General features: G+C 34.6%; 1 protein-coding gene across 2 annotated transcripts in view; it reads left to right on the plus strand.

Annotated features, from left to right (window-relative positions):
• Nucleotides 1-10,561: 10,561 nt before the first annotated feature.
• LOC123553441 (cytosolic phospholipase A2-like) overlaps nt 10,562-23,773 on the plus strand; it is a 47,470-nt gene continuing 34,258 nt past the window's right edge. The window contains exons 1-2 of one of the 2 annotated variants that reach the window (XM_045343161.2): nt 10,562-10,780; nt 21,502-21,563. In XM_045343161.2, coding sequence (XP_045199096.2) covers nt 21,553-21,563 — 11 coding nt within the window. In that variant the 5' untranslated portion in view covers nt 10,562-10,780; nt 21,502-21,552. Of the gene's footprint in view, nt 10,781-20,098; nt 20,261-21,501; nt 21,564-23,773 lie in introns of those variants that run through there. The other variant, XM_045343167.2, reaches the window with a different exon arrangement.

Consider the following 23,773-nt stretch of genomic DNA (forward strand, 5'->3'; position numbering starts at 1 on the left):
CTTCGGTACTTTTGTGTTGTTTGTCGTTGTAGGGAACTACTGTTCTTGGGATGGAAGAGTACGTTGAATTTGCTTGGGAAGTATTGTGTTTACCACTCAAGGGAGGGAATCACTCAAGAGAGGTGTCGTTTAGGGAGGGAGTACTGTAATGTGATATCATTTCATTTTGTGGGCATAAAATTTCATTGTTTGGGCAAAACAGATATTTTGCACAGGTACAAAAAAAAACTATTGATTTCAATTCTTTAACATAAAATGAATGGTAGTTTTATTTCTCCATTAGGATTCAATTCTGCCGACTGACTCAAAAATGATGTCCATGAAAAATAGTCCCAACAAATATTAATGATTTTACAGTACTCTGATATAAAAATCTTTTAAAATCAGGATCATTATGATATACTATTTGAAAATGAGTATTTACAATAAAACTCATTTAACTGACATAATTTACTTCCGAAGGTCTTCTTGCTAATGGTAAATATACCGGTAGCTAGTTTTTATAATTGCCAATTTGATTTATATCAGATCAAAACAACACACCTCTTCCTCTCAGTTGCTGTTTAATGGCCTGAATTTTGTACACATAAAGAATTTAAATTACTTTTATACATTTAAAATCTTATAAATACGATATAATAAAAAGTTTCTTCCTTCTACCAGACAGTATATTTCGAAGTAAAGCTTGACTTCTGATGCTTTACCCCTCTTCACTGCAGAGGTAAATTTTATCATCTGATGCCTAATTTCAATTTTTGTTTTCAAGTTATTTTTCGACAAGGCAGTCTGAAAGACAGCTAAATCCCCCGCCACTGCTATGGATAGTGAAAGGGTAAACCTTTGATTTTAGCTGTGACCTTGATCTTGAACTGACATGGCTGACTCATGAATTCTGCACAACGTCTTGATGAGGTGATCATTTGACCCAAGTTTCATGAAAATCCTTCAAGGGGTTGAGGAGATACAGAGCTGAAACCTTTGACCTTCAGTTGTGACCTTGACCTTGAGTTGACATGGCTGACTCATGAGTTCTTGATGGGGTGATCAGTTGACCCAAGTTTGATGAAAATCCTTCAAGGGGTTTAGGAGATCTACAGAGTGGATACCAAATGGAAGGCTCAAACCTTCGACCCTCAGCTGTGACCTTGACCTTGAGCTGGCATGGTTGAATCATAAGTTCTGCACATCGTTCTGATGAGGTAATCATTTGACCCAAGTTTTATAAAATTCCTTCAAGGGGTTTAGGAGATATAGAGCGGACACAAAATGGAAGGCTCAAACCTTTGACCTTCAGTTGTGACCTTGACCTTGAGCCGACATGGCTGACTCATAAGTTCTGTACATCGCCTTGATGAGGTGATCGTTTGACCCAAGTTTGATGAAAATCCTTAAAGGGGTTTAAGAGATATAGAGCGGACACAAAATGGAAGGTTCAAACCTTTGACCCTAAATTGTGACCTTGACCTTGAGCCAGCATGACTGACTCATGGGTTCTACACATCGTCTTGATGAGGTGATCATTTGACCAAAGTTTTATAAAATTCCTTCAAGGGGTTTAAGAGATATAGAGCGGACACAAAATGGAAGGCTCAAACCTTTGACCTAGAGTTGTGACCTTGACCTTGAGCTGGCATGGCTGACTCATGTGTTCTGCACATCGTCTTGATGAGGTGATCATTTGACCCAAGTTTTATAAAATTCCTTCAAGGGGTTTAGGAGATATAGAGCGGACACAAAATGGCAGGCTCAAACCTTTGACCTTGAGTTGTGACCTTGACCTTGAACCGACAAGGCTGACTCATGGGTTCTGCACATCGTCTTGATGAGGTGATCATTTGACCCAAGTTTCATGAAAATCCTTCAAGGGGTTTAAGAGATATGGACCGGACACGATTTTGTTACCGACGGAAGGACGGACGGACGGACGCAGACCATTCCTATAATCCCTCCGCACGGCGGGGGATTAACAAACACAATATTCCTCAGAGTTGTTTGTAGAACACACATGCCTCCAACAACAGGATGTTTAATTCCCAGTCATCTGTATGCAGTAACATTGACCTCTGACCCTTTAAACAAAAGGGGTCATCTGCTGACCATAGACAATCATGTTATGAAGTCGCTGGCCTTAGGCCCATGTGTTCTCCAGCTATTGACGAGAAACCAGATTAGGTATAAATGTGTCTGTGACCTTGACTTTTGACATACTGACTCTAAAAAAGAAAAACAGTGGTTATTTACATTCCATAGGCAATCATCTTGTGATGTTTAACTACTGTATGTTAAAGCATTCTCTCCTATTAATCAAAAACCATTTACAGTCTTGAGATCACTATGACCTTGACCTTTGATGAACTTACCTCAAATGCAATAAAGGTCGTTTAGTGACCAAACACAATCATCCTATGAAGTATGACCATCATACGCTCAAGTGTTATTGATAAGCTTCAGTCCTAATGTCTCTAAGACCTTGACCTTTGACCTGTGAACCAAACACGTTACTAGTCATTTACTGACCAAATGCAATCATCCTATGAAGTTTGACCATTACAGACCCAGCGTTTCATTAAGATTGGACCAAAAATGTGGTCTCTTAAGTATTTTCTTCAATTTGACTTAGTGACCTAGTTTTTGAGCCAAGATGACCTACATTCAAACTTGACCTAGATTTGATCAAGGCAATCATTCTGACTAAATTTTATGAATATCCAGTGTAAAATGCAGCCCCTATTGCATACACAAGGTTTTTCTTTAATTTGACTGGGTGACCTAGTCTTTGACCCTAGATGACCCATATTCAAACTTGACCTTGATTTCATCCAGACAAACATTCTGATTAAATTTCATGAAGATCCAGTATAAAATGCAGCCCCTATTGCATACACAAGGTTTTTCTTTGATTTGATCTAGTGACCTAGTTTTTGAACCAAGATAACCCATATTCAAATCTGACCTAGATTTCATCAAGGCTATCATTCTGACCAAAATTCATGAAGATCAATTGAAAAATACAGCCTCTATCGCATACACAAGGTTTTTCTTTGATTTGACCTAGTGACCTAGTTTTTGAGCCAAGATGACCTACATTCAAACTTGACCTAGATTTGATCAAGGCAATCATTCTGACTAAATTTTATGAATATCCAGTGTAAAATGCAGCCCCTATTGCATACACAAGGTTTTTCTTTGATTTGATCTAGTGACCTAGTTTTTGATTCAAGATGACCCATTTTCAACTTGGCCTATACTTCATCAAGATAATTATTCTGACAAAATTTCATGAAGATCAATTGAAAAATACAGCCTCTATCACATACACAATGTTTTTCTTTGATCTGGCCTAATGACCTAGTTTTTTGAACCAAGATGACCCAATTTCAAACTTGGCTTAGATTTCATCAAGGTAATCATTCTGACCAAAATTTCATGAAGATCAATTGAAAAATACAGTGTCTATAACATACGCAAGGTTTTTCTTTGATTTGACCTAGTGACCTAGTTTTTGACCCCAGATGACCCATTTTCGAATTTGGCCTAGATATTATCAAGGTAATCATTATGACAAAATTTCATGAAGATCAGTTGAAAAATACAGCCTCTATCACATACACAAGCTAAATGTTCACAGACAACGGACGCCAGACGCCAGACAACGAGCGATCAGAAATTGTTTTCAGCTTCAAGGTCACTGCAACATTGACCTTTTACTTACTGGCAAAAAGTTCTTCAAGGGTCATCTACTGACCACAAGCAATTAATCATGATGTTTAGTTTCGCCAATGTAGGCCCAAGCATTCTGCAGTTTTTAATAATGGTGTTCAGTTTCAAGGTCACTGCGAATCTGACTGTTGACCCATCCCATAAACACCATGCTAGTCATCTACTGATCATTTTTCTGTCTCTAATGTCTGATTATTTTAAATTCAGAATGACCTTGACCTTTGGACTGAAGTATTATATAAAAAGTATATTATAAAAAAGTGTTCTTGAATTTCTGATTAGCCTCTTGAATTTTCTACTGGGAAAAAGTCCAGGAACAGCTGTGCAGGCTCTTAAGACAAGAATGATGTTTTTTTTCTAAAGACACAATCTGAAGAGACACTTAATATGCTAAAGTGTCATGTTCTTGAGCTTCTTTTCTTTCCTTTTATTTTGAGATAAGCTCACCCAAGGTAAGTACTAGTTTAAAGTAGCGTAACATTTTTATTTTCACGTATATTTTGATTTTCACGTATATCATACGACTGCAAAGGTGTGTCTTTCATGAATGAAATAGTATCGTAAAATCCTAAAATAGCTCAGGCATATTTTACATTTTTTAACAGCTTGTAAGTGACATCGATACTAGATATTACCACGCTATTTGAGGACTTTCTAAATCGTGTGGCTTATACACATTTCGAGCATTTAATCGGTGACTCATTTTATTTATGAATTATGTAAATTAATATTTTTTCTCCCATTCATGCAGCTTAAAACCAATATTTTAACACTTGAATAGAGTCCATCCCCACTTAAGATTATATTAAGAGCCTCTTAATTGATTTCCGGAGTGAAAAAATCATTGATAATGAGTAATACATGGATATAAAATCTTTATTTTGTTAGTTGTATGGTATCCTGGAAGAAAAACAATATAAATATTTACTGTCTGGCCAACAACCAGTCGTTCCATTGAAGAAAGTCGGTACACAACAATAGCGTAAAAGTAGCTATATACAAAATGTACATGGTTCGTTTTGTAAAAATCTCAAGTACTTTTTCTTTGTCCTATTGAAACGTGACTGAAGGTTTAAAGATCAAAGGTACAATTATAAATAATAGCAAAATGACACTTCAAATATTCTGCTGTTTTATTATTGAATTTTAAATTATATCTTCAAGTTCTGATAAAATACTGTATACTGTAAAATCATTTAATTTTGTGAACAAGAAATTTTGTAATTTTGAAGAGGGGAAAAAAATTCATTGAATTTGGCCTTTGAACTTAAAAATGAATGGGAATTATGCTTATGGTTGAGATTTAATTTTAAGGATAACTCAAACACGAAATCCATCAAAATTAGTCCCCCACGCATAATGATTCCAAAGAAACCGCTGTTTACATCATCTCTTCAGAACAGAATTTAATGTCTCCCTACAAAAGGCAGATTTTGTAAAACGCAACAACCTTTAATTTCAGTGTTTCAACTCTGCAAATGTTGCACTGAAATATTGAGTACAGAGTAGTTGCCAGTCATGACAAGGATATACTTCATTAATTTCACCTTGAAACTGGTTTAAACCAAGGATGTTGATTCTATCAATTTTTAAAACAATAGCATTGGTTATCTACTTATGCTTCATTCTGTTAACCTTTAGCCTGCTGTCGGCAAGTAGTTCTGCCTATGCAAACGTATAGGCTGATCATGGTCATTCAGTCAGTAAATTTTAATTGAACATCCCTCTGAATAATAAGTGGTATGGCCAAAATTGAATGATGGACCAGTCCATTTTAGAAATTTAGCAGGCTAAGGGTCAATTTAATACTGGCATTGGTTATCTAATGAATATTCATTCTGTTAACTTAACCTTATGGTTATCTAATGATGCTTCGTTCTGTTAATTTAACCTTGGCATTGGTTACCTAATGATGTTCCATTCTGTTAATATTACCTTGGCATTGGTTATCTAATGATGCTTCGTTCTGTTAATTTAACCTTGGCATTGGTTACCTAATGATGTTCCATTCTGTTAATTTAACCTTGGCATTGGTTACCTAATGATGCTTTATTCTGTTAATTTAACCTTGGCATTGGTTACCTAATGATGCTTCATTCTGTTAATTTAACCTTGGCATTGGTTACATAATGATGCTTCGTTCTGTTAATTTTACCTTGGCATTGGTTACCTAATGATGCTCCGTTCTGTTAACTTAACCTTGGCATTGGTTACCTGATGATGCTCCGTTCTGTTAACTTTACCTTGGCATTGGTTACCTAATGATGCTCCGTTCTGTTAACTTTACCTTGGCATTGGTTACCTGATGATGCTCCGTTCTGTTAATTTTACCTTGGCATTGGTTACCTGATGATGCTTCGTTCTGTTAATTTTACCTTGGCATTGGTTACCTGATGATGCTTCTTTCTGTTAACTTAACCTTGGCATTGGTTACCTGATGATGCTTCGTTCTGTTAATTTAACCTTGGCACTGGTTACCTAATGATGCTTCTTTCTGTTAATTTAACCTTGGCATTGGTTACCTAATGATGCTTCTTTCTGTTAATTTAACCTTGGCACTGGTTACCTAACGATGCTTCTTTCTGTTAATTTAACCTTGGCACTGGTTATCTAACGATGCTTCTTTCTGTTAATTTAACCTTGGCACTGGTTACCTAACGATGCTTCATTCTGTTAATTTAACCTTGGCATTGGTTATCTAATGATGTTCCATTCTGTTAACTTTATCTTCACATGGCATTGGTTACCTGATGATGCTTCGTTCTGTTAATTTTACCTTGGCATTGGTTACCTGATGATGCTTCTTTCTGTTAACTTAACCTTGGCATTGGTTACCTGATGATGCTTCGTTCTGTTAATTTAACCTTGGCACTGGTTACCTAATGATGCTTCTTTCTGTTAATTTAACCTTGGCATTGGTTACCTAATGATGCTTCTTTCTGTTAATTTAACCTTGGCACTGGTTACCTAACGATGCTTCTTTCTGTTAATTTAACCTTGGCACTGGTTATCTAATGATGCTTCTTTCTGTTAATTTAACCTTGGCACTGGTTACCTAACGATGCTTCATTCTGTTAATTTAACCTAGGCACTGGTTACCTAACGATGCTTCATTCTTTTTATTTAACCTTGGCACTGGTTATCTAACGATGCTTCATTCTGTTAATTTAACCTTGGCACTGGTTACCTAACGATGCTTCATTCTGTTAATTTAACCTTGGCATTGGTTATCTAATGATGTTCCATTCTGTTAATTTAACCTAGGCACTGGTTACCTAACGATGCTTCATTCTGTTAATTTAACCTTGGCATTGGTTATCTAATGATGTTCCATTCTGTTAATTTAACCGTGGCATTGGTTATCTAATGATGCTTCATTCTGTTAATTTAACCTTGGCACTGGTTGTGTGTGTGTGTGTGTTCAGGTTTAACTTCTTTTTCAGCAATTTTTCAGTCACATAAACGACGGTGTCTACTTGTAGCAGTGAGCACAATGCCCAACTTAATAGTGCAGCTCACTGGAATATCACGCCGTAGACACGTGACATGATACCCCACCAAGTCACATTATATTGACACCGGGCTGACCAGTCCTAGCACTACCCTCTTAATACTGAGTACCATTTTTTAAGTCTTTGGTATGACGCAGCCGGGGATTGAACCCACGACCTTCCACACTCGAAGTGGCCGCTCTACCACTAGGCTACCAAGGTGGTTTGGCACTGGTTATCTAATGATGCTTCTTTCTGTTAATTTAACCTTGGCACTGGTTACCTAACGATGCTTCATTTTGTTAATTTAACCTTGGCATTGGTTATCTAATGATGTTCCATTCTGTTAATTTAACCTAGGCACTGGTTACCTAACGATGCTTCATTCTGTTAATTTAACCTTGGCATTGGTTATCTAATGATGTTCCATTCTGTTAATTTAATCTAGGCACTGGTTATCTAACGATGCTTCATTCTGTTAATTTAACCTTGGCACTGGTTACCTAACGATGCTTCATTCTGTTAATTTAACCTTGGCATTGGTTATCTAATGATGTTCCATTCTGTTAATTTAACCTTGGCATTGGTTATCTAATGATGCTTCATTCTGTTAATTTAACCTTGGCACTGGTTGTGTGTGTGTGTGTGTTCAGGTTTAACTTCTTTTTCAGCAATTTTTCAGTCACATAAACGACGATGTCTACTTGTAGCAGTGAGCACAATGCCCAACTTAATAGTGCAGCTCACTGGAATATCACGCCGTAGACACGTGACATGATACCCCACCAAGTCACATTATATTGACACCGGGCTGACCAGTCCTAGCACTACCCTCTTAATACTGAGTACCATTTTTTAAGTCTTTGGTATGACGCAGCCGGGGATTGAACCCACGACCTTCCACACTCGAAGCGGCCGCTCTACCACTAGGCTACCAAGGTGGTTTGGCACTGGTTATTAATGATGCTTCATTCTGTTAATTTAACCATGGCATTGGTTACCTAATAATGTTTCATTCTGTTAATTAAACACTGACATTGGTTAGCTAATTATTGTCAATTCTGTTAACTTTATCTTCACATGGGTTTGAAAATTGTACTACATTGAACATTGAATTCCCATTGTTTTATTTCAAATTATTCATTTCTTTTGTAACTAAGCAAGATTTAAAGCATATTATCCGAGGAAATAAAAAATCTACCTGCATAACCAAATAGCTATTTTGTGGAAACATTAAATGAGCCGCGCCATGAGAAAACCAACATAGTGCATTTGCGACCAGCATGGATCCAGACCAGCATGTGCATCCGCGCAGTCTGGTCCGGATCCATGCTGGTTGCAAACGGTTTCTCTAATTGCAATAGGCTTTGAAAGCGAACAGCATGGATCATGACCAGACTGTGCGGATGCTGGGGCTGGTCTGGATCCATGCTGGTTGCAAATGCACTATGTTGGTTTTCTCATGGCATGGCTCAAATAGATATTTTGTGGAAACACGAATTCCTTGATTTCAAATTCTTAATGAATAGGAATTTTTACCCGTTTGTTTGAATAAAATTTCATAACTTTATGCAGCCAAGAAATCAATTAAAATATCAGCCTCCCATGAAGAGCTGTTTATAATTATTTTCCGAGTAAATTATCTAATAAACATAATTAATCAGACATGGCATTTCTATGGGAAAAGTCATAATTATCATATATTATTATCCATTACCCTGCTAAATTTCTTCTATAACTGACTGGTCCATCATTTAATTTAGGCAGTACCACTTCTTATTCAAAGATGTACTAAATGAATACCAGTGGCATACAGTGCACACCATGATCAGTGTGCATGGATGTGCAGGCTGATCTTGGTCTGCACTGGTTGCTAAGGCAGAATCAATTTCCGCTAGCAGGCTAAAGGTTATATTAGATTTGTCTACATCATATAACTGGTATTTGTTTTTGGCGGCCAGTAAAATACGACATCAACCTCAAAATTCCATATAAGTGGATAATCACATCTTAAGTATAATTTCAAGTGATTGAACTCTCACCTTGTAAAATATGTGATGGCCCGATGCTTGTCCATTTTTGGTTAAATGCTACTCATCCAGTGTAGAGTGACTGACTGAAAATTTTCAATGTTTCCATTTCCAACACATCTGGTATAAAATATAATATATTACAGTGAAAAATGGCGAAGTGAATGAAAAAAAAGTGTTAGTGTTATTGGGAAAAAAATAATCTCGAAGAATGTTCATTTTCTCCATTATTTCAATTTTTTTTGCCTAATATATGCGAACATTAAGTCACTTTAAATTACACATCAAAACATACATGATTAAAAGTAAAACATCGGTAGTTTTTCTCACATCATCGTATTCATTTTTTGATTATGACAACGCACTTACAAAAGGTTAACTAGTGCACTCAATTACCACAACACCACTCAGGTTGTATGTCTAGCACACATACAAAAAACTATTAATAGATTTTTCAACTATTTTAGGAACTTGACCACAATTTTTCAGTTCAAAAATATGAAGATCAAATCTATTTCTCCATTCTGACGAAAATGGAACGTGTTACAATACAATTAATTGTGAATAAGTGTTCCGATTCATGTTTGACCTTCTCGATCACGTATAAATACAAAGTCATTATAGGGCAAAAAGTTTAATTGGCCATGAAAATTGAAACATTTATAAATGACCTTAGTGAAACAGTATGTTTATTATCTTCCATTTGACATTTTTGCATTTAAAATAAAATATAAAAAAAAATTGCAGAAATATGCTAAATGACGGAGTCATTATATTATATTATATATATTATGAGTAAGACCAAATTGAATAAGGGTCTACGTTACACAATGGTACGTCTTTTATAGTCCAGTAAATTGATTTATTTATCATTTATTATTTATTGGCCAAACATCATCACTGACCACTGCTACCTATAATCCCATGGTTACTTACTGCGCTAGAATTCCATTTGTGTGATTTAACAGGATCTTTGATAACCTATTTCCTACAAAAACAGGATAAATTTTATATTTTGTTATTGGCATGCAGGTATGGAAAAGTTGTAAAAATATCTTCAAAATGAACTCACATTTCTAAAATCATACCATAGAGATAAGAATTTAAGTGTTCATGTACTATGAAGGCTACGCCCATTCACCTAAGGTATTAAATTATAAATAATTAAGTACACAATTTTCAGTCGGTGACGATTAAACCTTCAGGCACTAATGTAAAGTCAAAGACCACTGTGTCGCACTCCATGGTGAAAAATAGTGGTAAGGTGACGTCATACATCCCTTTATGATATATATACTACACTAAATGGCTGGTCAACGGATTTATAGCGATTTACTTTTCACGATTACTTTCACAGTAGCTACAAAGTTAGAAAAGACAGTATAAATCGACTTGCTATGTGTTATAATTGGTAGTGTTTAAACAAGTGTTCATACTGTACGTTATTGTAAACAATTTAATGGTTCAGATTTCGATTTTGTTTAGTGTGGATAAATATAATACAAGAAGATTATTTGATTAAATTTTAAATTTCTAAAGGTAAGCTTTTTTTTAAAATTGTATCTGCATAAGTTATAGACAAAAATATATTATTTATGGTACAGAACGAAAAAAAAATATTATAACACAAATAAATAATAGATAAGTTAGCAATGAAAATGATCAAAAATGCAGAATGTTTTATTTAAATGAAAGCATTCTATTTCATAACATTAGCAATATGACATTTAAAATATAAAAGAATATTATGGTAACTAATCATCCAAAGCAAACATAGAGCTTTACTGATCATATTAAAGAGTTCAGCCAGATAAAAATGTGACAGGTTAGTTAGACTTTTATTGATTTTGCAAAATTAAGCATATTAAATATACCAATGTAAGCATTAAGCTAAGACAAAAAGTTGGCATTTGGTAGAACAACTTTCACCTCAGAAACTTCCTGGCACACTTTATCCCTTGCAAGACTTGAACTTAAAGGCAATTAAGTGGGTAAGTCTGGCTCAGAAGTAGTTTCTTTAAGAGATAAAAGCTGTGCTTTTTGTGTTTTATATCAATGACACTTCTTAAAAGGAACAAAAAAGTATTTAAAAATGAAGAAAACTACTTGTATATTATAACAATGGCTGGAATCTTGAGTATTAAGAGACCACACATGTTTTAAGTGAATTGTAAATCATATATTTTTTGACATCATTCATTAGGGAAAAAAAGGAAAATGTGGTGTTTCAATTTAATGCAATGGTAGTTATATATTATGTGGTTAAGAACGAAACTTACGTAAGTATTCTTAAACCAAGCAATATAACAAAATTGTAATAGTCTGAAAGAATGTATCAAATTAATTTGAAAATAAGTACTATTAAGGATAATATATGAATTACTGTAGAACTGATGACGCATGGTGGCTTATAATTTTTGTTAATTATTTAGCAAACAGTCCAGCAGCCATGAATCAGACTAAGTGTAAAGTCTGAATATGGAACAACCCAACTGGTGCCAACCTGGCTGCGAAAAATATATGGTTCCACAAATAACCTGATTGTTTGGTATCTATAAACTACAGTCAATTATCACTGATAGTAGTAAAATATTATAACACAACATGATCTAGTCAATCTTGCAAAATAAGCATATTACATTTAGTTATAAATTGAAGTAAAGGAAAAGGTTTTTAATTATTTTTCATCTTTTCAGTGGTTAACCAATCCCTGTTTATTTAGTTTCAACATACTGTTTGTTGGTCTACCGGTATATCAATACTAGAGGTTTTTACTGTGACCTTGCAGCACACCTGTTAATACTGGTACTAGTGCTGACTACTGATGCAAAATTTGAAAGGAGACATTAAAAGTACTTTAGTTGTGAGACTAACTCTTAAATCCCTCCTTTAAACCATATTCTATGTAGCAGAAAAAGTTTGCTTGTTGATTTTTTATTCAAAGAGAAAACTTTCAACTATCCAAAAGTAGCCAGTTATTAAAAGAATAAGTGTTAACCATCCATGAGGGATAGGATATAAATCATCCATGTAGGATAAGTAACTAGCCATCCATTAAAAATAAGTGATTTGCCATCCATAAGGGACAAGTGATTAACCATCATCCACAAGAGTTAAGTGATTAACCATCCACAAGAGTTAAGTGATTAACCATCCATGAGGGACAAGTTATTTCCATGAAGGATAAGTGATTAACAATCCATAAGGGCAAGTGATTAACCATCCACAAGAGTTAAGTGATTAACCATCCACAAGAGTTAAGTGATTAACCATCCATGAGGGACAAGTTATTTCCATGAAGGATAAGTGATTACCAACCCATAAGGGCAAGTGATTAAAATTCACAAACTTTACCACTCCTTTCCTCTTCACAACCTTAAATATTAATATATAAAATTTGACAAATGCAAAATCAATAAGTTTCAATTTTTCTGAAAGCAGCATTGAGAATAATAAAACAAGAGGACCATGATGGTCCTGAATCGCTCACCTGTCCCCACATGACCCAGTTTTAAACCGAGTATGATGTCGTTTTTTTCTATTATTTGATATTGTGACCTAGTTTTTGAGCTCATGTGACCCAGTGTTGAATCTGATCTAGATATCATCAAGATAAAAATTCTAACCAATTTTCATGAAGATCCACTGAAAAATATGGCCTCTAGAGAGGTCACAAGATTTTTTATTATTTGACCTACTGACTTAGTTATTGAAGGCACGTGACCCAGTTTCGAACAAGACCTAGATATCATCAAGGTGAACATTCTGACCAATTTTCATGAAGATCCATTCAAAAGTATGGCCTCTAGAGAGGTCACAAGGTTTTTCTATTTTTAGACCTACTGACCTAGTTTTTGACCGCAGTTGACCCAGTTTCAAACCTGACCTAGATATCATCAAGATGAACATTCAGACCAATTTTCATATAGTTCCCATGAAAAATATGGCCTGTAGAGAGGTCACAAGGCTTTTTAGTTATTTGACCTACTGACCTAGTTATTAAAAACACGTGACCAAGTTTCGAACAAGACCTAGATATCATCAAGGTGAACATTCTGACTTATTTTCATGAAGATCCGTTGAAAAGTATGGCCTCTAGAGAGGTCACAAGGTTTTTCTATTTTTAGACCTACTGACCTAGTTTTTGACCGCAGTTGAACAAGTTTCGAACTTGACCTAGATATCATCAAGATAAAAATTCTGACCAATTTTCATACAGATCCCATGAAAAATATGGCCTCTAGAAAGGTCACAAGGTTTTTTTGTTATTTGACCTACTGACCTAGTTATTGAAGGCACGTGACCCAGTTTCGAAACTGACCTAGATATCATCAAGGTGAACATTCTGACCAATTTTCATGAAGATCCATTCACAAGTATGGCCTCTAGAGAGGTCACAAGGTTTTTCTATTTTTAGACCTACTGACCTAGTTTTTGACCGCAGTTGACCCAGTTTCGAACTTGACCTAGATATCATCAAGATGAACATTCTGACCAACTTTCATACAGATCCCATGAAAAATATGGCCTCTAGAGAGGTCACAATGTTTTTTTATTATTTGACCTACTGACCTAGTTTTTGACGGCACGTGACCCAGTTTCGAACTTGACCTAGATATCATCAAGATGAACATTCTGAATAACTTTCGTGAAGATCCCATGAAAAATATGGCCTCTAGAGAGGTCACAAGGTTTTTTTATTATTTGACCTACTGACCTACTTTTTGTCCGCAGTTGACCCAGTTTCGAACTTGACCTAGATATCATCAAGATGAACATTCTGACCAACTTTCATACAGATCCCATGAAAAATATGGCCTCTAGAGAGGTCACAATGTTTTTTTATTATTTGACCTACTGACCTAGTTTTTGACGGCACGTGACCCAGTTTCGAACCTGACCTAGATATCATCAAGATGAACATTCTGAATAACTTTCGTGAAGATCCCATGAAAAATATGGCCTCTAGAGAGGTCACAAGGTTTTTTTATTATTTGACCTACTGACCTACTTTTTGTCCGCAGTTGACCCAGTTTCGAACTTGACCTAGATATCATCAAGATGAACATTCTGACCAACTTTCATACAGATCCCATGAAAAATATGGCCTCTAGAGAGGTCACAAGGTTTTTTTATTATTTGACCTACTGACCTAGTTTTTGATCGCAGTTGACCCAGTTTCGAACTTGACCTAGATATCATCAAGATAAACATTCTGACCAACTTTCATACAGATCCCATGAAAAATATGGCCTTTAGGGAGGTCACAAGGTTTTTTTATTATTTGACCTACTGACCTAGTTTTTGATCGCAGTTGACCCAGTTTCGAACTTGACCTAGATATCATCAAGATAAACATTCTGACCAATTTTCATAAAGATCCCATGAAAAATGTGACCTCTAGAGTGGTCACAAGCAAAAGTTTACGCACGCACGGACGCACGCACGCACGCACGCACGCACGGACGACGGACGCTGCGTGATCACAAAAGCTCACATTGTCACTTTGTGACATGTGAGCTAAAAAATGTTTGTAATGAAATGAGAAACAGACAGTAGCCTTAATTTCAAGAGGTCACTTAACTTTTCAACTTGATAGCAATCATCTAGTCACTTACTAAAATACTTTTTATATTGACTGTTCTTTTTTCTGGCCTAGATTATGACCTGTATTTGTCATCAGAGTATGGTTTTGGTTGAAAGTTACAATAAAAAGGGTTTGGCATGTGGGTTATTATTGTACAATTATCCTATTTAGTGACCTGATTTATACACCATAACTACTTTAGAGGACTCAAAGGAGAAGAATAAATTATAGATAAATGATCATTGCTTACAGTGTATTTTTGCACACTGATTATAAAACATACTTTACTAATTCTCGCAATTGTGTATCATTATTTAAGCAGAATTTCAATTTCACGATGCGAGAATTAAGAAAGACATGCAAAAATTAAGATGATTAGATCTATTATCGACTCAAAAATCTCACGAGGATGGTTAAATCTGGCATGTGTATAAGTATGTTTTTGGAGAAAGTGACAATGCAATAATTGTCGCATGTTGGTGAGACGAAACTAAAGTGGCGCGAACAGGATTCCGTAAATACCTGCACATTATATTCCTCCCTTCCACAGCATAAAAGAAACAAATAAAATTCTCAGGTGTTTGTTAATTTATATTTCATTCATGAGCACTAAAAAGACTAATTTACTCCAAATGCATATAATCTAAATTCTATTCAATTCTATTTTCAAAAAACTCTGAGGACAGCATGAAAAGAGCAGAAATGTCTCCCATTACCATTTCATTTAAATGGAAGGCTGAATTAATAATTGTCCCATTCTATCTTGCCACAGCACAAAGAGACAGATAATTAAAAATGCAAGGCTTATCTTGTGATGGTTGGGAACTTTGTGCTAAACATCAAGGTTGCTGAAAGAAACAGAGTAGACAAAAAACTATTGCTTTCGTAACCTTTGACCTCAATGACCTTGCCAACAAAATTGACATGTGACCTTGACCTTGGATCAACATAACCACTTCACTTCTACACACTGTCTAATTATGATAAATATTCATGCCAATTGATAAAACAATGATTATTGCTCATATTTTTTTTTAAAAAGAGCAACAATATAACCCTGTGACCTCACCATGTGACTGTGACCTTTAACCAACTGTTATGTACATTCTCTCATTATGACAAACATGTGCAAGTCATTAGAAAATCTTTTGAGATAAAATATATGGAGCCGCCATAAAATCCTGCATTTTGACTTTTGATCTCACTGTACAACCTTGACCTTGAACAGGCATGGTTGAAATCTGCATTCAATATGTCTAGCCATTATGACAAACATTTGTGCCAAGATAAAAGGAGGTAAAAACGAAGTGGATGGTAAACAAAACAAGAGGGTTATGATGACCCTGGATCGCTCACCTGAGTAATATGAGCTACGTGTTTCAATGATGCGGTCACAAAAGCTCACCATGAGCCTTTGGCTCAGGTGAGCTAAAAACAATATAATGTCTCACTACATAACCAATATATCTCCCCATAAATTGGGGTAGGATTAAGGAAGAAGAAAATCCCATTACTGTCAATGAAAACAGTTTCTTAATATCATTAAACCTATCACAAACAAATACCTATATATAGAAAGTTTTAGTCATATTTACCAGATATCATTTGTATCTAATGTTGTAGGCAAGGGTGGGTATGAAAACTGATGTTCACAAAAGTATTATCAAAGGTAAGGTAAACAAAGATGTGTGACAGATTACCTGTACTGTGAAAGACCATTTCAAAAAAGATTTCACATGAATGATTAAACTTGATGTTAAAATTTAAATTTATTTAGAGCTGATCTTAATGCACCTTAAATCTATAAATAGTGAAAGTCATGTCTATATAAAGAAGATTATTGTAAAAATATATCTCACAAGGGAATTCTGCATGATCAATAAAAGTTTTGTAGCACCCCACCCACTTGTATACAAAATCAACTGTAGTATCTTTGTATCTTATATTTCAATGGTTCTAAAAAATATGGCTTTAATCCACTTCAGGTTTCAAAACGATAATGGCACTGCTTTAACAGAAGTTGCAGACTAATTAAAGGGCAGTAACTCTAGTGTTAAAGATATGGAAATTGCTGTTTCTAATTAACAAAGGGAAATAACTCTGGTGTTAATGCATATATAACAGTTAACACATATATAACTACATAATATCCACTTATACTGTATTACTTGTATTTAGTGGCAAAGACAGTAGCAAAAATGACAATCAAGGACAACAACTCTAATCACACTAGGCTGATTTTTATAGCATTTGTCGGAAAACAGCTATAAGTTAATATAAACATTCACACACAAAACTGTTATGACAAAATTACGATGGGTTACATTATCAATGAATCTTACCTCAGTGACTGAACAGCAAAATCTAACATTTTACAGAAATAAATACTTACTGAATTTGGAACTTTTACACCATTAAGTCACAAGAAATTTTCAACAATATTTGAGTTCTGCAGATATAGTTACAATAACTGAGTGACCTTAATTACTGTAAAATCATTTATTTTCGTGAGGGACTTATTTTTTGCAGTATTCTTCATTGCTTCAATCTGCAAAAGTAAACCCCAAAAGTCAAACTAAATTCTGTAAAAGTTGAAATTTACCAACTGATCCCTTAGAATTTGAAATAGTCATTCTGGCCATAAATCACATACTTTGTGCACCAAAATTTAATCATTAGGTTTATCAAAAAGGTTTATCAAAAGTCATCTTTTGGATAATGCAACAGTCTGGCAAATCATCTCAGAAGAAAATATTCTGTGGGAAAACACAAACTTTATACAATCACATGATTGGTCCTTAATTTATGTGAAGATCAGTTTCAACAGTTTAGATATGCTAGGCCAAAAAAACATCACCTGATACCTGCAAAACCTGAAAACATAAAACAACTTCGAAATTTTCAACCATTTAAAAAAGTCATCCCTAGCTACTATACAAAATTTTGAAATAAAAGATGATACAGATTAAATAAGGCCTAAAAAAAATTCTTTGTTTCCGTTAATGTGCTCAATAAAATTAGGGTAGGTAGGTAGGTAGGTAGGAAATTTTTTTTTTTGTAATTTGTTTTTTTAATATCAGGGATATTCCTGCAGATAAATTGCAGGGAGACTTTTCGGAAATTATTTTTGTGTCAAAAAATGAATACAAATGAGGGGGTTATGCATTTAGAGCATCAGTAAGTTGATTTCTAACATCACTGGCCAAGTTTAAAGCATAAAAAGTGCAGTTTTTCAAATTTTTGTTAAAAGCTGAAAAAAATATTCTCCAAGGCCATAAAAATATTTAGGGTAGGGCCAAAAATTTAGGGTAGGTCGGGATATCGGAAACAAACAATTTTTTTTACACATAACATTTCTCTTATGTTAAAACCTTCACCGAGACAGAGCGTAAATGTAGGTTATTTAAATCCCCTAACTGTAACTGCAAAAATCTGAAATATTAAGAACAAGAAGAAAACAATTAAAAAATGTATTTAAATTCTGTATTTTCTCTCATTGTCCTACATCAATATGACAATTTTCTGTAATTTTCCGCTTACTGTATAACAATATGGGAGATAATCAAAACAAATATTCAGTTCTGCATCCATTTCTGTCTATCATGTGATGATGTTTCTATAATTTGCTTTAACAGTGGCTAAAGTGTTGCTATGACAGTTCATTTCTCAAAATACAAAAAGGGAAATAACTTGAAAAATATTCAAAGTTGGGTTATTGTTCTTACATTCTTCCATCTGTATTCCAATGTTCATTGACATTTCTTCAGTCATTTTAGTACCTTTTGATTATGAGCCAGACAAAACAAGCGATAATAATGCGCTTCGACCCTCTGGGAGCATAAACATTCCTCTAGAAGCATAAACAGCCCTCTGGGAGCATAAACATTCCTCTAGGAGCATAAACAGCCCTCTGGGAGCATAAACATTCATCTAGGAGCAAAAACAGCCCTCTGGGAGCATAAACATTCCTCTAGGAAAATAAACAGCCCTCTAAGAGCAAAAACATTCCTCTAGGAGCATAAACATTCCTCAAAGAGCATAAACATCCCTCTGGGAGCATAAACAGCCCTCTGGATGCATAAACATTCCTGTAGAAGCATAAACGTCCCTCACTAAGCAAAACCATCCCTCTAGGAGCATAAGCTTCCCTCAATGAACATAAACATCTCTCTTGAAGCATAAACATCTCTCAAGAACACAAACATCCCCATGGGAGCATAAACATCTCTCAAGGAGCATAAACATTCCTCCAGAAGCATAAACATTCCTCTAGAAGCATAAACATCCCTCTGGATGCATAAACATTCCTGTAGAAGCATAAACGTCCCTCACTAAGCAAAACCATCCCTCTAGGAGCATAAGCTTCCCTCAATGAACATAAACATCTCTCTTGAAGCATAAACATCTCTCAAGAACACAAACATCCCCATGGGAGCATAAACATCTCTCAAGGAGCATAAACATTCCTCCAGAAGCATAAACATTCCTCTAGAAGCATAAACATCCCTCTGGGAGCATAAACATCTCTCAAGGAGCATAAACATTCCTCTAGAAGCATAAACATCCCTCAATCCCTCAATGAGCATAAACATCTCTCCAGAAGCATAAAAATCCCTCAAGGAGCATAAACATCTCTCCAGGAGTATAAAAGTCCCTCTGGGCGCATAAATGTCCCACTGGGAACATAAGCATCCCTCTGGGAGCATAAACATACCTCAAGGAGCATAAACATCCCTCTAGGAGCATAAACATCCCTCTTGGAGCATAAACATCCCTCTTGGAGCATAATAATCCTTTAGGGAGCATAAACACCTTTGGATAGCATAAACATCCCTCTTGAAGCATAAACATCTGTAAGGGAGCATCAACATCCCTTGGGGAGCTTAAACATCTCTTGGGGAGCATAAAGGTCCCTCAAGGAGCGTAAACATGTTTTAGGGAGCATAAACATCAATTGGGAACATTAACAATAAACCAGCTGCTGTGACAGTGCTTTAGTTAAGAGCTCAAAGAATATTAACTAATGTGTCCAAAAACCATGTCAAAATTTTTTAATGAAAATCTATCAAATCTGACAGTTAGTAAGTGTTTTTTTGTTGTTGTTTTTGTTATTCATAGAAAAAAAAGAAAAGAAAAGCAAGTTCTCAATATCAATGAAAAAATGTTAACTTGTTGTTTTACCCCGAGGATGAAGAAACAAATACTGTATACATATGTTGAATGTTCTTAAACCACTTAGGCTTTAAGTATAAAGCTAGTAAATTGTTGCTTCACAAAATTAACAGTCTGTGAAATGACTGCAATAAAAATACAGTAAGACTTAAAGGATATCATATTGTCTATTGGTAGTAATATATGAGATATTACTACATATATGTGACCTAATAACATTAAAGTAGATCTACAAAAAATAAGGACTGAAAAATATTCTGGTAAGTAATCAGGTTTTCTAACTATTTTAAATTGCAAAGAAAAATAATTTTATTATTTTAATGTGCAACAAGATATAAAATTATCCTGCAAGTGTTAACAGGATAACTGATAATCCTTGTATTAATTATTACTATACACATATGGGAGTAATTTGCATATTAATTTATTATTTTAATTTAAATAGAAAATATTTTAAAATTCCTAATGGTTAGAATACATAGAAGTATAACTGAGCCGCGCCATGAGAAAACCAACATAGTGTGTTTGCGACCAGCATGGATCCAGACCAGCCTGCGCATCCGCGCAGTCTGGTCAGGCTCCATGCTGTTCGCTAACAATTTCTCCAATTCCAATAGGCTTTAAAAGCAAACAGCATGGATCAATGCTGGTCGCAAACCCACTATGTTGGTTTTCTCATGGCACGGCTCAACTTATTAACAGTTAAATGCTTCCAACGATCAGAAATTACATTCTGTATTAATTTAGAATATCATTTTTGTTTATGTTACCAACATCATATTTTACAAGATTATAAAAAAATATATTACTAAAAAAACAAACAAACAAATTTTGCTTTCTATGCGTTAGATTTTTCTCTTTTTTTTTCATTTTTGAACAAAAGATTTCTGTCCATTAGCTATTTGGAGAAGACTTTTTTGCAGAAAACTTATTTTTTGCTATCATACGTTTGGCACACGGGAATAAAATATATTTTATATTTCGCTGTTGTTAAAACATTTGTTGTTGACCTAATGTTTCAAGTATAGGATTGACTTGTCAGTATAAACAGGTTAAGAATCATGTTCAATTAAGGTGATAAAAACAATGTTACATTTGTGTCATAATTTTTTCACACAATGAATACATTAAACTTGTTGAATAACACTTAATGATTTGTTTTTATAAGTTTATCATGTGACCTAGAAATTATACTTTAAAATGTATGTAATTGTAACGAGATACTTTATATGTATAAGTTACTGAAATAAAATTATGTTTTGTTCTGTTCTGTTCTGATAAAATGTATTTCTAGGTAAATCTTGTTTAATAAGTTCTATTAGCAAAGACACTCTGTAAGATCTTATAATATGTCTTTTAAATCTTTAAATAAATAGAATATGACTCCTGCAAGTTATATTATATCAATATTTTACAGATTTAACAGGAAGAATTTAATACCTTTCTCTATTAATGTATTTAATGACAATAATTAAATTAATACAATTATACTGCATTTCAGCTGAAATCTGGAAACAAGGGGAAGTGATATAACACACAACACTGTCAAATCATGCCATATGGGTAAGTAGGTTTTTTTTTTTTTTTTTTTTTTTTGCGCATCATCCTCACTTTTCATTTCAAAATCATCTTTCTATCATACAATAAATCATGCACAATTCTACATGTTCCTATTGACATGTAAAACTGCCTCTAATTGTTTTCTCAAGCATATACTTTTGTGTCTCTTATCAAGGACAGCATTAAATTTTACTTCCTAGAAAAATATTTGCTATTTAAGCTGTTAACTTCCCCACAAGAAGGAAGTTAGTGCTGCTGATTAACTCTTAGCCTGCTGCAGGCAAATTTAACAGCCTTTGCAAACAGCTTGGAACCAGATCAGACGCCGATTAAATCGGTGTCTGATCAGGTTCCAAGCTGTTTGCTACTCTGATAATATTTCTTCCAATTTTGGAGCAAATTGAATGAACTTAACAATTTTAGCAGACGACATTTCCAGCAGACGACAATTTATCTAGCATGCTAAAGGTTAAGGAGGGCACTGGGTATGAGGGGAATGAGGTCAAATTTGTCAATTTTATGTCAATACTTATAATATTATGCAAACTTTTCCAATATGTTTTGTTTGGATATGGGGTCATTCCTGCTTCAGTGGTGGAGGAAGACCCCATGTGCACCTCTGAGCATTATTTTTAGGCACTGGCAGGCACCTGGGTTTAACCATAAACCTTCCACAATGACAAACAAAGCAAGGCTCAAACCCTCCGAAGTGTTGAGCAAGTGATTTCGAAGGGCGTGACCCTGACCACTCTACCAGCAAAACTTTTGAAACCAGTATATTTATGAAATCTGATACATTACAATGTTTATAACATACAGCATGTGCTCATTTTTATTAGGCGTAAAAAAAAATTGTTTGTTTCCGGTATCCCGACCTACCCTAAATTTTTGGCCCGACCCTAAATATTTTTATGGCCTTGGAGAATATTTTTTTCAACTTTTTAACAAAAAGATGCAAAACTGCACTTTTTATGCTTTAAACATGGCCAGTGATGTTAGAAATCAACTTACTGATGCTTTAAAGGCATAACCCCCTTATTTGTAATCATTTTTTGACAAAAAAAAAATTTCCAAAAAGTCTCCCTTGATAAAAAAAAAAAAAGTTTTCCGACCTACCTACCCTAATTTTTTTTAGCATGTTACCGGAAACAAAGAAATTTTTTTTTTAGGCCTTAGTTCCAACCAACCCTACCTATTACTCAGCCTACCATTTCACCTGTCTTTCAATATCTTAGCTCTGTATCAAGAGAGTTTTTCACATTTTAAGGCAGAAAAAAATGCTGAGTTAGTTGCTCAGCTTCTGCCACACCTGACCTCTATATCTATATATCAAATCTGCAAAGTAAAATCTGACTCCAATGGAGTATTTTTCAACCAATTTTATTACACATAATAATATCATTACATGATGCCGGTCCATGGTTTGAGCTATTGTCCAATTTGAAGTTGAACACTGATTTAGTGACTAAAACTTGTTGTGCTCAAGTCCAAACTTGAAAGAATCAGCGGCATATAAACATTTATTTTTGACGTCATGTCCTTTGGACCTAAGGCTATAGTTTTAACTACTGACCAGCAAGCCATTCAATAAGTGCATGATATAATGCAATAAAATAATCACGGAAGGATGCCTAACATTGTTTATTCATATAAAATCATTTTTAATTATCATGAAAAACTAAGCATTATTTAGCTATGCACTACTTAGAATAGAACAATGTACATCCCCATTTACATAATTTGTAGGTCTAATGCACATGATATTTAGTCTTATAAAGAAGTTTGTACTGCTTCTTACAGCAGGAATGTTAGGTAACTCAAGTCAGGCTGTTTAAAGACCCATTGAATTATGTCCCTTTACCATATTAGGAAAAGGGAGAGAAAAAGGAGTGAAAGACTGTTAACTTACAAGACTACCATAAAACCCCATATAAATACCAATTTACAAAACAAAAACAAAACTTCTAGTACGAAAATGAATGCATTATTTTAGTAAAATTGTTCAAAATTTAATCTACTGTCAAATCATTAATATTCGTGGGGGACTAAATTTCGAGGTTGAGTCAATCCACGAAATTTTATCCCAACGAACAAGTAAAATCCCCATTCACTTTATATTCAAAAGTTGTAATCCACAAATTCATTTCCCCACGAAATTGCCGTTTTCACCAAAACCACGAAATTTCATACCCACGAAATTAAATGATTTAACA

The sequence above is a fragment of the Mercenaria mercenaria genome, chromosome 15 (genome assembly GCF_021730395.1).
Source record: "Mercenaria mercenaria strain notata chromosome 15, MADL_Memer_1, whole genome shotgun sequence".
Lineage (NCBI taxonomy): Eukaryota > Metazoa > Mollusca > Bivalvia > Venerida > Veneridae > Mercenaria > Mercenaria mercenaria.